Source organism: Corythoichthys intestinalis, chromosome 8, assembly GCF_030265065.1.
Source record: "Corythoichthys intestinalis isolate RoL2023-P3 chromosome 8, ASM3026506v1, whole genome shotgun sequence".
NCBI lineage: Eukaryota > Metazoa > Chordata > Actinopteri > Syngnathiformes > Syngnathidae > Corythoichthys > Corythoichthys intestinalis.
Window position 1 is genome coordinate 51565017 of NC_080402.1, and position 15965 is coordinate 51580981.

Here is a 15965-nt window from a genome sequence, read left to right on the forward strand (position 1 = left end):
TCTTAAATAAACCATCTTCCATCCATTTATTAAATTTGCACTTCTCCATCTCTGCATTTTCCCGCTCACCTCTATAAGTGCAAATTACCACGTTATGGCGTCATGGCGATAACACAATTTGCTGTTGTACGCTGAGGTCGCGGACACCATACCATATAACATACATTAATCCCAAACTCTTTTAGTGCATGTCTATGAAAAAAAAAAACAAATACACATCATTAGAAGTTTTAAGGCGGGCTACAGTGATTTCCCTGGTATTAAACGCATAGTCTAGAAATGTAATACCTACTGCCCTTTTCCATCAAATTTAAGACCTTGATTATCTGAAAATTGAATTTAAGACATTTTAAGACTATTTAAGGACCTGTGGGAGCCCTGTAAATTTGGGGCCCCATAATGTTGTATTTAAAGTCAAACAATCAGGGAGGATGTTTTACCTTCTTTCTGGGCCTTAGCTTCTCTCTCCATTCTTTCAGTTCCACACTATGTTCCTCGTCCAGCTCCTTCAATTTCTGTGTCTCATGTTCAATCAGCAGATGACACTTCTCATTCTGTGATGCACAAATAGGAGAAGTCATTTTTAATCAGTTTTCATGTTTGCTCTGTGGGAAAAAACACATTTACTGTATAATCTGCACCTGCAACTGCTGCAGCTCTCGAATGTTGGCGTCACACTGGAGCTGTAAGTCTCGCATCTGATTTTCATGTTTCTGATGCTGGTGAAGTCGCTCATTCTTCTGTCTCTTTTCTTCTTGAACTGCAAACTGAAAAAGAGACTTTTTTTCCACGAAAAATTCTGTGATAAATCAAAACAACTTCAAATCAAGTTATGGAAAAGTGCCTATATTGCACCTCTATATTTATTGTTGGAATAAAAACCATGCAAATACCAGATTTTTGGATCAACTGCAAATGCTAAGTGCCACACTTTCAGGACAGTAAATGAGGTATGTAATGAGTTTACAATTCATTATTTTCCAATCATTTGTTGTTCATTTAATTTTTAAACTATGAATGCAAATGGTCTGCTCACATAACAAATCCCAAGCATCTTAGTTTCGAGACATCCAATGGTCAATAAGCATAACTGCTGTGCTAAACTGTGACCAGCCCTTGTACAAAGGCAGAAAGCTTCAACATTCACTTTGAAGGCAACATGAATATTGGCCCAAAACTGATGTCGATATTCCATCCATCCATCCATTATCTTCCGCTTATTCCGGGGTCGGGTCGCGGGGGCAGCAGCTTCAGCAGGGAAGCCCAGACTTCCCTCTCTCCAGCCACTTCAGCCAGCTCCTCCGGCGGGATTCCAAGGCGTTCCCAGGCCAGCCGAGCGACATAGTCTCTCCAGCGTGTCCTGGGTCGACCTCAGGGCCTCCCGCCGGTGGGACATGCCCAGAACACCTCTCCAGGGAGGAGTCCAGGAGGCATTCGAACCAGATGCCCGAGCCACCTCAACTGGCTCCTCTCAACGCGGAGGAGTAGCGGCTCGACACCAAGCCCCTCCCGGATGACCGAGCTTCTCACCCTAAGGGAGAGCCCGGACACCCTGCGGAGGAAACTCATTTCGGCCGCTTGTATCCGGGATCTTGTTCTTTCGGTCACGACCCACAGCTCGTGACCATAGGTGAGGGTAGGAACGTAGATCGACCGAGATATTATCCGATATTATTTTGAAATGCTTATATCGGTCGATATTATCAGCTACCAGATACTATCAGAAAACTCTAATAAAGCATGTAAAAAAGGTTTTGGCATGTTTACATAAATTTAGTGCCTCGGACATTTAGTTTATTGCTTTTTAAGGTCTGAATTTTGACAAAGTCCATTAAATGACTTTTAATGCTTTTTAATGACCCGCATAAACACTGTGCACTACCATTTTCAATGTTGGATTAACACACAGTTAACTGTAAACCATTACCAGTGAACATACACTCCCACATGTGATATATTTTTATATTGGCTAAACTAAAAAGTGCAAATAGGACCAAAACTGAAAAAGCATCTCTTGAAAAGTGCAAAAAAATGACCTACCCGTGTTTCAATGAATTCAGCAAAAAAATGACCTACCCGTGTTTCAATGAATTCAGCCTAAGGCTAGAGCAAAATAAATATTTCCTGATTGGAAAACATAAAATAAATACACTTCAAAAAGTGTAAGTAATACTGCATTTGGTAGTTCCCATGCTGTACATTTCACATAACTTTCCTCGTAGTGATCAATGATAACTTCTTCGTTTGTTTTGGTTAGTCTTCTTTCGCCCGTAATGTTGCTTGTTGCTTTAGGCACATTACCTCTATCGCCCCTCGGATTAAACTCCGACATGGATTTTTTCCCCCCTCTATCGTATTCGCTGTCTGACTGCGTGCACTGAACCGTGAAGCCCATACTGTGACCGTACGGTATGAATCCAAATACTGTTACACTCTTATTCAGTACATATTGCTGTTACCTGTTTGATCTTCTCTCTTTCCTGCTCCGGTGTCATTCCTGCTCCAGTAATACGAAGACTTTTTTTGAACATGGCCATGCGAGTCTTGGCATCACTGCGCTGAATCTTTGGCAGTCTGGCTCGTTCCTGAGTTTGCTTGTTCTTCATCTCTTCAATCAGTCGCTGGTTGTACCGCTGCATTTGCTCCATTTCCTGCAGGGGAAGAAAGAATTGTAGCACGCAGAGAAAGTAACATTTTAATCTCGAATCATTAAAAATTTAGTGGAACATATAAATTTACATGAATGAGATCATGCAAAGCATGTGTTTATTGTTGTAGTTAGCACAGGTATGTACATGTGGAAACGTTCAACCGAGATCTTGGTTCTACATAGGACAAGGATCACGATTGCCAAGTGAACGGTCAGTCAAATTAGTTGCAGAGTAACTGCCAGTGATTGGTCATTGTACACCTGTTTTTCATGTTCACTGGCGTTTGTATATGCTGCTACAGTGGGGCAAATAAGTATTTAGTCAACCACTAATTGTGCAAGCTCTCCCACTTGAAAATATTAGAGAGGCCTGTAATTGTCAACATGGGTAAACCTCAACCATGAGAGAATGTGGAAAAAAAAAAAATCAAGAAAATCACATTGTTTGATTTTTAAAGAATTTATTTGCAAATCATGGTGGAAAATAAGTATTTGGTCAATACCAAAAGTTCGTCTCAATACTTTGTTATGTACCCTTTGTTGGCAATAACGGAGGCCAAACGTTTTCTCTAACTCTTCACAAGCTTTTCACACACTGTTGCTGGTATTTTGGCCCATTCCTCCATGCAGATCTCCTCTGGAGCAGTGATGTTTTGGGGCTGTTGTTGGGCAACACGGACTTTCAACTCCCTCCACAGATTTTCTATGGGGTTGAGATCTGGAGACTGGCTACGCCACTCCAGGACCTTGAAATGCTTTTTACGAAGCCACTCCTTTGTTGCCCTGGCTGTGTGTTTAGGATCATTGTCATGCTGACAGACCCAGCCAGGTCTCATCTTCAAAGCCCTTGCTGATGGAAGGAGATTTTCTCTCAAAATTTCAATACATGGCCCCATTCATTCTTTCCTTTACACAGATCAGTCGTCCTGGTCCCTTTGCAGAAAAACAGCCCCAAAGCATGATGTTTCCACCCCCATGCTTCACAGTGGGTATGGTGTTCTTCGGATGCAATTAAGTATTCTTTCTCCTCCAAACACGAGAACCTGCGTTTCTACCAAAATGTTCTATTTTGGTTTCATCTGACCATAACACATTCTCCCAGTCCTCTTCTGGATCATCCAAATGCTCTCAAACGAACTGCAGAAGGGCCTGGACATGTACTGGCTTCAGCAGGGGGACACGTCTGGCAGTGCGGGATTTGAGTCCCTGGTGGCGCATTGTGTTACTGATAGTAGCCTTTGTTACTGTGGTCCCAGCTCTCTGTAGGTCATTCACTAGGTCCCCCCGTGTGGTTCTGGGATTTTTGCTCACCGTTCTTGTTATCATTTTGACACCACGGGGTGAGATCTTGCATGGAGCCCCAGATCGAAGGAGATTATCAGTTGTATGTCTTCCATTTTCTAATAATTGCTCCCACGGTTGATTTCTTTACACCAAGCGTTTTACCTATTGCAGATTCAGTCTTCCCAGCCTGGTGCAGGTCTACAATTTTTGCAATTTGCCCCACTGTACTTAACCTTAAAAAAAGCTTTGAAATGTCGAAAATTTCCTTGATTCAAGAATAGATATTGTTCAAAACATTATTTGAAAGCAAATATTTCTTGATTTAGCATAGATGAAAAATTACCAACTTTTGGATTAATTGGCTTAAAAAGAGAAAATTGTAATATTTACTTAAGTAAATAGAATGATCTGACACAATCATCTGTTACCTAGTCTGTAGCACTCAAAACAAGATGGAGAAAATTATTTGACTAGATTTAAGAAAAATAATCTGATTAAGACATTATAAATTTGCAGTTCACCTTTTCATGCCTTTTCAGCAGCTGGTGTCTCTGCATGAAGTACTGGTCTTTAAGCTGCTGCTTGAACAGCTGGTGTTTCTCCTGCAGATGACGCTCTTCTAGCTCCCACATGGCTGCTTCCCTTGCTGTGTGGAGAGAGAGCGACAGAAGTGCAATGGTTGGATCAAAAAGTGCATAGAAGGGCCAGTGGGAATATAGTAGGAGAGGATTAACAAATTTTATAACATTCAGTGAAGAACCAATAGATGTTAATGCATCTATCGGGGATTGATTTCCTATTCAACAACCCTGAAAGATTTTTGATCATTCCAGTGGCTTGACTGGTACAATAATTGGAATATGCTCTAACTTCACTGTGATTTACACAGAATAAGTGCCAGATGCTATTAAAATGAATGGAATGAATGAAAGCTGTAGGGGATTGTTTGCAGCCACCTACAAGGTAATTTGAAGCTCGCACAGTCACACTTTTCCTTCTTATGGAAGGTCATGTAGTAATTCTAAACCTCTGTTCCAGTCCTGGATGACTTGGGCAAACAGGTTTTTCTCAGATGTGTTCTTTGTTTGGCTGATCACATACCTAAATCCCATGCGAGCTTAATATGCAATAACAAGCCGTTGTTCACTGATCGGAGAGGGAGGGGTGGCAGTTATAGCAGGAATGTGGTCAGAGGTCCAGTCTTCCTCCATAAAGAGAGGGATTACTGCTTATCTAACTTGAAGAAAATGTTACGCTGACTGCATGAAGCCAGTGTAGCGTAGGTGGGTATGCATGTTTGTGTGTGTGTGAGTGAAGTGTGGGGGGGTAGTAATTATGAGAGACTGAACAAAAACAATCACAAATTCTCATCTTTCAGCTAAATTACAGTACACAGTGGGCCTGTGAGCGGCTTTCTGAACCATGTTTGATTCCCGATTTTAAGCAGTTTTTAACGACAAATGTATTATATTCCAGTAATGTTTTCGTCAAAAATGACTACTATGAAAATATTTAATCAACGAACTGTTTTTTCATCACAACGACGAGACGATAATGAGCTGAAGACGTGTTTTAGGAGACTAAAACAAAAGATTAATGCCAGTTTGCATCTGACAAGACGAGAAAGAGACGAAAATGTGCAATAGTTTCTGTCACATATTCACAATGTGTGACATTTGGATGTGTCACTTACAGTGGGGAGAACAAGTATTTGATACAGTGCCAGTGGGTTTTCCCATTGCCAGTGTATCAAATACATGTTCTCCCCACTGTATGTGACTTGCTGTGCCCTCAACCCCGACTCACCAGTGTGTCCTATCTAGTCTCCAAGCTTGCATACACGGTAAGATTTGTTTTCTTATTTTGGCCAGAGAGAATATGCAATTTTGCTATAGCCTTTAAAAGTCTGTGCTGAGTTATCATCACACACTGAATGTAACTCGTAGCGTTAGCATAGCATTCGCGTTAGCATTACGCTAATTCTAACGCCGAGCTTCCTCTTAAACTCCCGGACAGCTTTATTTTTTACATACAGTTCGTGTCATTCAGGTGGGTATAATTATTTGAAAACAATGTGCTGTTTTCCTGCTGGGTGTGTATTATGACCAAGTTGGCTTTGTCCTTGTAGACGCTACAATATGTCTTGTCTGTCAATGTTGATTTGAAATAGTTGGAAACCTTTATTTATTTATTTTTGAAGTATTTTTTATTTTATTTTCCAGATGAAAACATTTTTAGTAAACATCGACTAAAGCTAGACAATGACAAACACATTTTGAGATGACCAAAATATGACTAAGACTAATAATTAAGACCAGACGAAAATTAAAAGGGCTGCCAAAAACACTGTATTCTTCATTTCTAGACAAATGACGTATACTTAGACAGCACACAAGCTTTTGTCTTTCCCTGAATGTTTGCATGTAGCAACTATGTATTTAAAAATAAAATAAATCACAATGTTCCTTTTTTAATTTGCTTCCAGCTCAAAAAACACAAAGTTATCATTACCTCTGAGAAGCTGCTGCTTGTGGTTCAGGCACTCTCTCTCGATGGTGGCCAGCTCATGTTTGTGCTGCTGGATAATTTTTTTAAGAGCACTGTCAAGATCCTGCTGCTGCTTCTGGAGAAACTCTTGCTCCTATGAATGTATAAAACAAATTCAGCAAACATTGTTCTTTAAGTTGCTATGCCTTCGAGTTTAAAATACAAATTACTCTAAAAAAAATATTAACATACTAACACAAACGTTTCAGTCATTTTGAGGTTATTAAAATCAACAATAGTCTTGTAAACCACTGTATTACGGCCTACATTATTTATAAACTACACATGACGGTACCATTCAATCTGAGAGCAATTTGACTTTAATAAAACGTTCTCTGATTCCAAGGGAAATCAGTAATCCACTTCAAATTGACAACTGAACTTCATGTATGCTGGGTGCTTTGTGAATGCACAAGGTAACAAGACACTAGCCAGAATTGAATGCATTCTCATTGTGAATGAGGATGCATTTATAATACACAGGTGAGTTTACTTACATCCTGTACAGGAGCGTTACACAGGGTACATGAGGACAACTGAAAGGACTGAATCATAACATAGGCCACGCCCTGCGGATCAAAGTATATTACTCTCCAACACATAAAACTGTGCACCCACAGGTTGCCAATTTTACCGACAGAGGAAATACATGCAAGAGGAAGGTTGGAGGGGGGAGACGTCAACAGTAGCCTATTATCAACATTATACAGTTCATGTAAAAGTTGAGGGGGCTAAAAGGTTGAACTTGAAAGCAAACAGTCCACCACAAATTGCACGCTCATTACCTCCTCTTGGGGTACTTGAAAGATATCCTCTTTATTACGGTTTATAATTGCATTTCTCACATGCTTTGCAGAGAGTCTCACTTCCTATTTGATCAGGAAGGAAATTTATGGGCAATAAATGGAAACAATAACACAATAGCATGTGTGAATCAAAAAGCACAAAAGATTCCAAGATGTTGTGTTTATGTTAAGTAAGTCTTATTTTAGATATTGATAAAAAAATATCAGTGATTTTCATTTTTCTTTTTACATTTGACAAAATCATTATGAATATATAATACGGCTTCTACGGTCAGATATGAGTAATATTTGCCAATTATACTAATCATTCCATCACCATTTATGCCTGTTAGTTGACTTTAAATAAAATCACGTTCATTTTTTTCAAGAACAAAAAAACAAATTAAACTTTTTTTTTTTTTTTTAACACAAAAATATCTATTAACTTCTTTGTCATCAGGGAGATGAGGGCATAGTATCTCTGGCTGTTATAGCCCTAAATGCAGCTTAAGATTCCAGTTATTGATGTATTTTGATCTGCAAAAAAAGCCATGGATTGTTGATCACCGATCAAGAAATGATCGATGGCAGAGGGATTGGGACATCTCTACTTTATACCCAATCAGGAAGGAGCAACTCAACACCAACCTGCTGGTGACCTTCTACAGGTCAGCCAATGAGAGCCTGCTGACCTATGCCGTGTCTGTGTGGCACTCAAACTGCACAGAATCAGACAGGAGAAGACTGCAGATGGTTATAGAAACTAAACAAAAGGTCATCGGCCGACCTCTTCCTCTCACCTCACCATCTACAACTCAGTGCCTAGAAAGGGCAATGGGCATCATAAAAGACTATACACACCCCAGCTTCCACCTCTTTTAAGTAATACGTTCGCAGACACCTGTCTCAGTCTGGGTACCGCATAATCTGGGTACAGTATATGCAATATTTGCAATTACATTATAGCATTTTTGCACTGTTACGTCAATATTAAGCACAAACTGTCATTTGCACTATCATGTCAAGATATCAAAATATTTCGTCAACAAACAGTTTTTTTCATGAAGATGACGAGATAACAATGTGTCTTGGGAGGATAAAACATAACGAGATGGATGCCAGATTTGGTCTGATGAGACAAGAACGATATGACAATTCACCATAGTTTCCGTCATAAGTTTAGAATGTGTGATATTTTCCAATTGTATGTGTAGTTAGCACGCATTGTAGCAGTGTTTGGTCATGTCACTGATGTGACGCGCTGCGCCCTGACACACAGGCTTACTCATCGCCTGTTGAGTAAGCGTGTGTCCACTACAGGCTCCTTTTGTGAAATACAGTGCCTTGCAAAAGTATTCGGCCCCCTTGAATCTTGCAACCTTTCGCCACATTTCAGGCTTAAAACATAAAGATATGAAATTTAATTTTTTTGTCAAGAATCAACAACAAGTGGGACACAATCGTGAAGTGGAACAACATTTATTGGATAATTTAAACTTTTTTAACAAATAAAAAACTGAAAAGTGGGGCTGCAATATTATTCGGCCCCTTTACTTTCAGTGCAGCAAACTCACTCCAAAAGTTCAGTGAGGATCTCTGAATGATCCAATGTTGTCCTAAATGACCGATGATGATAAATAGAATCCATCTGTGTGTAATCAAGTCTCCGTATAAATGCACCTGCTCTGTGATAGTCTCAGGGTTCTGTTTAAAGTGCAGAGAGCATTATGAAAACCAAGGAACACACCAGGCAGGTCCGAGATACTGTTGTGGCGAAGTTTAAAGCCGGATTTGGATACAAAAAGATTTCCCAAGCTTTAAACATCTCAAGGAGCCCTGTGCAAGCCATCATATTGAAATGGAAGGAGCATCAGACCACTGCAAATCTACCAAGACCCAGCCGTCCTTCCAAACTTTCTTCTCAAACAAGGAGAAAACTGATCAGAGATGCAGCCAAGAGGCCCATGATAACTCTGGATGAACTGCAGAGATCTACAGCTGAGGTGGGAGAGTCTGTCCATAGGACAACAATCAGTCGTACACTGCACAAATCTGGCCTTTATGGAAGAGTGGCAAGAAGAAAGCCATTTCTCAAAGATATCCATAAAAAGTCTTGTTTAAAGTTTGCCACAAGCCACCTGGGAGACACACCAAACATGTGGAAGAAGGTGCTCTGGTCAGATGAAACCAAAATTGAACTTTTTGGCCACAATGCAAAACGATATGTTTGGCGTAAAAGCAACACAGCTCATCACCCTGAACACATCATCCCCACTGTCAAACATGGTGGTGGCAGCATCATGGTTTGGGCCTGCTTTTCTTCAGCAGGGACAGGGAAGATGGTTCAAATTGACGGGAAGATGGATGCAGCCAAATACAGGAACATTCTGGAAGAAAACCTGTTGGTATCTGCACAAGACCTGAGACTGGGACGGAGATTTATCTTCCAACAGGACAATGATCCAAAACATAAAGCCAAATCTACAATGGAATGGTTCAAAAATAAACATATCCAGGTGTTAGAATGGCCAAGTCAAAGTCCAGACCTGAATCCAATCGAGAATCTGTGGAAAGAGCTGAAGACTGCTGTTCACAAACACTCTCCATCCAACCTCACTGAGCTCGAGCTGTTTTGCAAGGAAGAATGGGCAAGAATGTCAGTCTCTCGATGTGCAAAACTGATAGAAACATACCCCAAGCGACTTGCAGCTGTAATTGGAGCCAAAGGTGGCGCTACAAAGTATTAACGCAAGGGGGCCGAATAATATTGCACGCCCCTTTTCAGTTTTTTATTTGTTAAAAAAGTTTAAATTATCCAATAAATTTTGTTCCACTTCACGATTGTGTCCCACTTGTTGTTGATTCTTGACAAAAAAATTAAAATTTTATATCTTTATGTTTGAAGCCTGAAATGTGGCGAAAGGTTGCAAGGTTCTAGGGGGCCGAATACTTTTGCAAGGCACTGTACAAGTGTAAGGTACTGCTTGGTAAGTTTTGTTTTCTTATCTTGGCTAGATATGCCATGTTGCCTTAGCTTTTAAAGGTCTGTGCTGAGTGATCATCACACAAAAAATTTAACTTGTAGTGTTAGCATAGTGTTCGCACTAGCATTTAGCTAATATGTTGTCTTAAACGCTTGGAAACCTTTTTACATAGTTTGTGGTGTCCAGGTGAGTTTAATTAAATGAAAACAATGAACCGTTTTCCTGCTGCATGTGTATTATCATCATCACAAAGATGGTGATGTCCTTGTAGACTCTACAATTATGTGCTTGTCTGACAATGTTCATTCAAAATTGTTGGAAACCTTTTATTTATTTATTCATGGACTAAAACTTCTGAAGTTTACAGACTAGTTGTCGACTAAAACTATACGAAGACGAACACATTTTGAAATGACTAAAATATGACTAAAACTAATAAGTATTTTCGTCCAAAACACTAAGAATGAGACGAAAATTTAAAAGGGCTGCTAAAAACAACACTGGTTCTATGTGGTCCACATTACGGCGAAGCTTTAAATCTCGTTGCACTCTGAACATGACAATAAAGGCTTTCTATTCTATTCTATTCTATTCTATTCTATTCTATTTAAAATCCAAGTATAGTAGTGTTTCATTCATTTCATGTTCACATGTACTGTATCTCAAAACATTGATAGCTTAATTTGCCTTTTCCGTGAATGGAAATGAAATAAATCCGTTCCAAACCCTTCAAAACAACCTGCATACAGTGCTGCTCAAAAGTTTGTGAACCCCCTCAACATTTTGGAATTTTCTATTATTTCAACCTGATTTCCTAATCAATCAATTCAGTAGTTTTTTTTTGTTTTTTTAACAGTTGTGAGGTCGAGACTAAATTAAAAAGAGTTTTCATCAACTGATGTAGGTGCAAAATTGAACTGTTTGGTCACAACCAAAACCGCCATGTCTGGCGAAAAGTCAACACTGCATACCACCAAAAGAACCTTCTCCCAACAGTGAAGCATGGAGGTGGGAATGTCAAGATCTGGGCTTGCTTTTCATCCTCAGGACCTGGACAACTCCACATAGTCCAGGGAATCATGAATTCTGAGGAATATTGTCAAATCCTAGAACATAACCTGACGCCATCTGTTTTGAAGTTAAAGCTTGGCAGAAGGTGGATCATGCAACATGATAATGATCCAAAGCATTCCAGCAATACAACCAAGGAATGGCTGAAAAAGAAGAAGATTCGTGTTCTGGACTGGCCCAGTCAAAGTCCTGACCTAAATCCCATTGAAATGCTGTGGCGGGACCTGAAGCGAGCAGTTCATGCCAGACGCCCATCAAATCTCTCTCAACTGACTGTGTTCTGCAAGGAAGAATGGGCAAAAATCCCCCAAAGTAGATGTGAGAGGCTGATTAGTCACTACAGAAACCGTTTGGTTGAGGTAATCTCTGCAAAAGGAGGCGCAATATCCTATTAACTGAAGGGGTTCACATACTTTTGCACACATGATATCTGAGTTTTTCTTAAATCAACCACTTTTGTTAAATAAAGAATGACAATATAACTATTTCTTTTGTTTCAGTCCATTATTTGGAATGTCAGTATTGTGGACTTGGGTATAACTTAACATTTAATAAGGTTATTTTAGTTTTTTTTACAAAAAATCTGACCATCGCTGTGGGGTTCACAAACTTTCGAGCAGCACTGTATGTTTTTTTAAACAATTACTTTCGAAACTAATTCTGCATTCAACAGTAGTATACCCAATAAAAAACACAACACTGAAGAACAATTTGTTCTACTCATAAACACACCGGTACAACACAGTCTAATGGTGCATTACTGCCACCAATTGATAATGTACGTCCACTGAAAGGAAATCAATGTGAATAGATGGTTGCGGGATGCTTTGACATGTGCTGCCGCCATCTAACGGTAGGGCTCTCGAGCACACTTGCACAGGAAAAATTACTGAAGTAATCTCATGGAAAAACTCATAAATCAAGGCATTCATATCTCAAGGCATTACTTTATATACAGTGTTACAAATGTGTAGTTTGTTTGGTTTCTCTAGATTAACATTGTTAATTAGGTGAATAATTTTCAAAACGAGCAAAGATTTTGCATTCATATCTTAATGCCAATAGCCTGTGGTTCGGACATCTGCCACACAGTTCAAATTTGTGTAGGGTTTACATGCCCTTCCTGTTTTTTTTTTTTTCTTCAGGCATTGTTTGGCATCCACACACTTTCCCCCAAAACTGTACTCGGGGGGAAAAAAAGATTAAAGGGTGGATTCTTTATTATCTTGTGTCTTCCGTCACAGTTTAGTGTCATTTCCCAGTAACATTTTGACATTATGAATTTTGGTTAGGGTTTGGATAGTTGCACAGAAAAAGTGAAGCAAAGTAATGTAGACAGAACACTGACCTCCTTTTTCCGGTTTTTCAGCATGTTTTGGTATTTGGACAATTCTTTGTCTTGTTCAGATTTAATGCGTTTGGCCTCATCCCGCAGTCGGTTGGTGTGTTCCTGTTCCAACCTCTCGATAGTCTGCTTCTGCTGCCTTTCTAGATTTTCTACCTCCTGGTCATATTGACGCTTCTTACTCTGGAAGCACACAAGATTAGTGTGGACAAAGTCATATCATATGAATAAGAAATCATGCAAAATACAGTGGGTAATTGTTATTTTCTGCTAATGGCGGTGTGGTACCGGGTTTTTCTGTAAAAGTATCTCTTTATCTTGCTTTTTAATGATTACAGCATTTTGTAGTGTGATACAAATTGTTTGATTGTTCCAGACTGTCTGAATCTTTGGACGACGTGACGATAACCTCAAGCTCGGCAATTTTTCACCAAGAAATACCTAATGGATATTGCTCTGCTATCTTTCTTTTCTAAATTGGGCAATTGGTGATCCTGACCTGTACCTATCTTGGCTTCTGAGAGACACATAAACTATTTTTATCCATAATCAATACTAGGGGTGGGAACCTCTTGGTACCTCGCAATACGATATGATTCGGGATACAAAGCTCATGATAAAGATGATCTCATGATATGGAATACAACGATTATTGATACATTGGTCAGGAAATCATTCTAGGATATTAAAAAAAACAAAAAAACAAAGTAATAAACAGAAAAATAAGCTTCTGCTGTGAGTTGGAATGAATTTATAACTAGTAGACGTACAATCCATTTGAACTGGGAGGGTGGGACATTCGTTCATTCGCTGCCATCCCTCCCATTTTAAACAGAATGAACGTCTATGGCCGTCAGTGGCAGCCAATGCCAGGCAACGAGGTAATTTTGAGGCATTTCAGGTCATTATCTGTTGATTTTCAGTCACTTCCTGTGTATTTTGGGGCATTTTATGGGTCACTTCTGGTTGATTTTGGGTTACAAGAACAGGAAGTGACCTGGGAATCTCCCAAATCAATAGGCAGTGACTCAAACTCAAGTGGAAGTGACCTGTAAATGCATGAAAATGAACCGAAAGTGACCTGTAAATGCCCTGAAAATCGGAAAGAGTGACTGCTTTGGTTTTTTAATTGAAAAAAATGTACTGTTTTCCTGCTGAGTGTGTATTATCACCAAGTTGGCATTGTCCTTGTAGATGCTCCAATATGTGCTTCTCTGTCAATATTTATTTGAAATAGTTGGAAACCTTTATTTTTTGAGTAATTTTTAAAAAATTTTACAGACAAAAATATTTTTAGTAAACAACTACACGTTGACTAAAACAAGATGAATTTAGTCTTGACTTTTCGTCAATAAAAACTAGACAAAGACAAACATATTTTGAGATGACTAAAATATGACTAAGACTGATAAGTATTATTGTCCAAAGACTAAGACTAAGACGGACATTAAAAGGGCCGCCAAAAACAACACTGGTTAAAATGGATTGGACCACTACTAGTGATAAACTTATTTAAAGAGTCCTGCAATTTTTCTGAGAGCGGCACCCAGAAGACGACGTTTGGACACTCCTGTCCCAAATAGTAACTTACTGTAGTCTCCTGCTCAAAGCGGCGGTAAATTTGATCTTTCTGCTGGTGTAGCTTATTGCTGAGCTGCTGCTGAGCCCGCTGCTCTTCCTTCTGCAGCAAACGCAACTCCCTGAGTTCCTGGCGTCTGGTGAGGTGAAGAAACATGAGATAGAGCAATAGTTTCTCAGCAAGAAAAAACCCATTAACATTTATTGTCGTTTGGTTAAGTAGAAAGAATGTTCTTTTTTGCAACAAATGCTACTTAAACATTATGTAAATAATGGCTGATACAGTACCTCAAGAATCTCATTTCCTCATTCTTAGTGTCATTGTCAGTAATGATTTTTGACGTAGTGACACTAACTTCCACGCCGTCCACAATGAATTTGCGTGTCTTTTTCAATGTCTTCTTTTGACGCTTTGTCTCCTTGGGAATAAAACAAGATAATGTGTGGCTTTGTCTGCAAGCCTTTGACAAACTTTTGGTTATCCAAGAGTCTTGCAATGCTTATGTGAGTAATAGTGCTGTGTTATACCTGAATAGAAACAGATCCAGGCTCCTTTGTTTTGGACAGGAAACTTGAGATGGATAGATTCAGGTCCAAGCTGTTATTATCTGCAGTTGAGCTCCTACCAGAGTCTGAATTATCATCTTTAACCTTGTCTTGAAGAATCTTCTCATCTACGGTTTTCATCTCTACTGTAGACTTCTCTCCATCTTCATTCTCATTTGTTAACGTTACCTTAACATGCTTGTCTGAGTCCTCATGTGTGTTGGCCAAATCTTTTGGAATCTCTGTAGTGGGCTCTGGATTGGTTAGAGCCTCAGTGGCATCAACTTCCTTTTCATTTGCAGAGCTGCTTTCAAGCTTTTCCGTCTCCTTTGCAGGTTGGTTTGACACAGGCCTGCCTGGTTCTATCACCTTTGTTCCTTCCACTGTCACCTGCTGCTTTTCTCTAGTTTGCTCTGCGGCTTTAGGGTTAGTGGACTCTTCGGCAAAGCTAGTGACCAATATGTGGTTAGGTGCGGGGACCTCATTAGGTGTAGCAATGGGGAGATGTTGTTCACCCTTCTCAGGGACAGATTCCAAGAAGCTGGGCGACAGTGGAATTTTCTCATCCTCAGAGCTGGCAACACTGACATCAGAGGGAGCACGTTTATGGCCCTGTATCAGGGATAGATCAGAATGTTTTAACAAAAACAAAGTAAGTAGCAACTAGCACTCATTTTAGCATCAACTTACCCTAAAAAAAATCGGTTCTATATAGAGATGCTATTAGCAGATATTATGTAATCCTACATTCATTCAATTTCCCATTACAGTTACAGTTTTTGCGGTTAATGAGGGGGATCCCATTTACCGTAGTTGAATCACAAAAATCGAAAATTCTCGAAGTAGAGCTTATTTTTATTTAATTTTTTTGTACGTGTGTTCAATGTACACTGCTCAAAAATAAAGGGAACACTAAAGTAACGTAGTAGATCTAAATGAATGATTTTTTTTTTTTTTTTAAATTAGATACTTTATTCTTTCCATATATGAATGTGCTGACAACAAAATAACACAAAAATTATCAATGATAATCAAATGTATCAACCCATGGAGGTCTGGTTTTGGAGTAATGCTCAAAATTAAAGTGGAAAAACACACTACAGCCTTTTCCAACTTTGATGTAATGTCCTTTGAATGAGGCTCAGTAGTGTGTGTGGCCTCCGTGTGCCTGTATG

At 39.4% G+C, this 15965-nt stretch overlaps 1 protein-coding gene across 1 annotated transcript in view; it reads right to left on the reverse strand.

Annotated features, from left to right (window-relative positions):
* Positions 1 to 15965, reverse strand: part of slkb (STE20-like kinase b) — a 52305-nt gene that overhangs the window by 5476 nt on the left and 30864 nt on the right. Inside the window, exons 9-17 of the mRNA XM_057843520.1 lie at positions 14773 to 15402; positions 14533 to 14663; positions 14258 to 14381; positions 12670 to 12849; positions 6446 to 6575; positions 4456 to 4580; positions 2460 to 2651; positions 642 to 767; positions 441 to 554 (exon numbers count right to left, since the gene is read on the reverse strand). Coding sequence (XP_057699503.1) covers positions 441 to 554; positions 642 to 767; positions 2460 to 2651; positions 4456 to 4580; positions 6446 to 6575; positions 12670 to 12849; positions 14258 to 14381; positions 14533 to 14663; positions 14773 to 15402 — 1752 coding nt within the window. The remainder of the gene's footprint in view (positions 1 to 440; positions 555 to 641; positions 768 to 2459; positions 2652 to 4455; positions 4581 to 6445; positions 6576 to 12669; positions 12850 to 14257; positions 14382 to 14532; positions 14664 to 14772; positions 15403 to 15965) is intronic.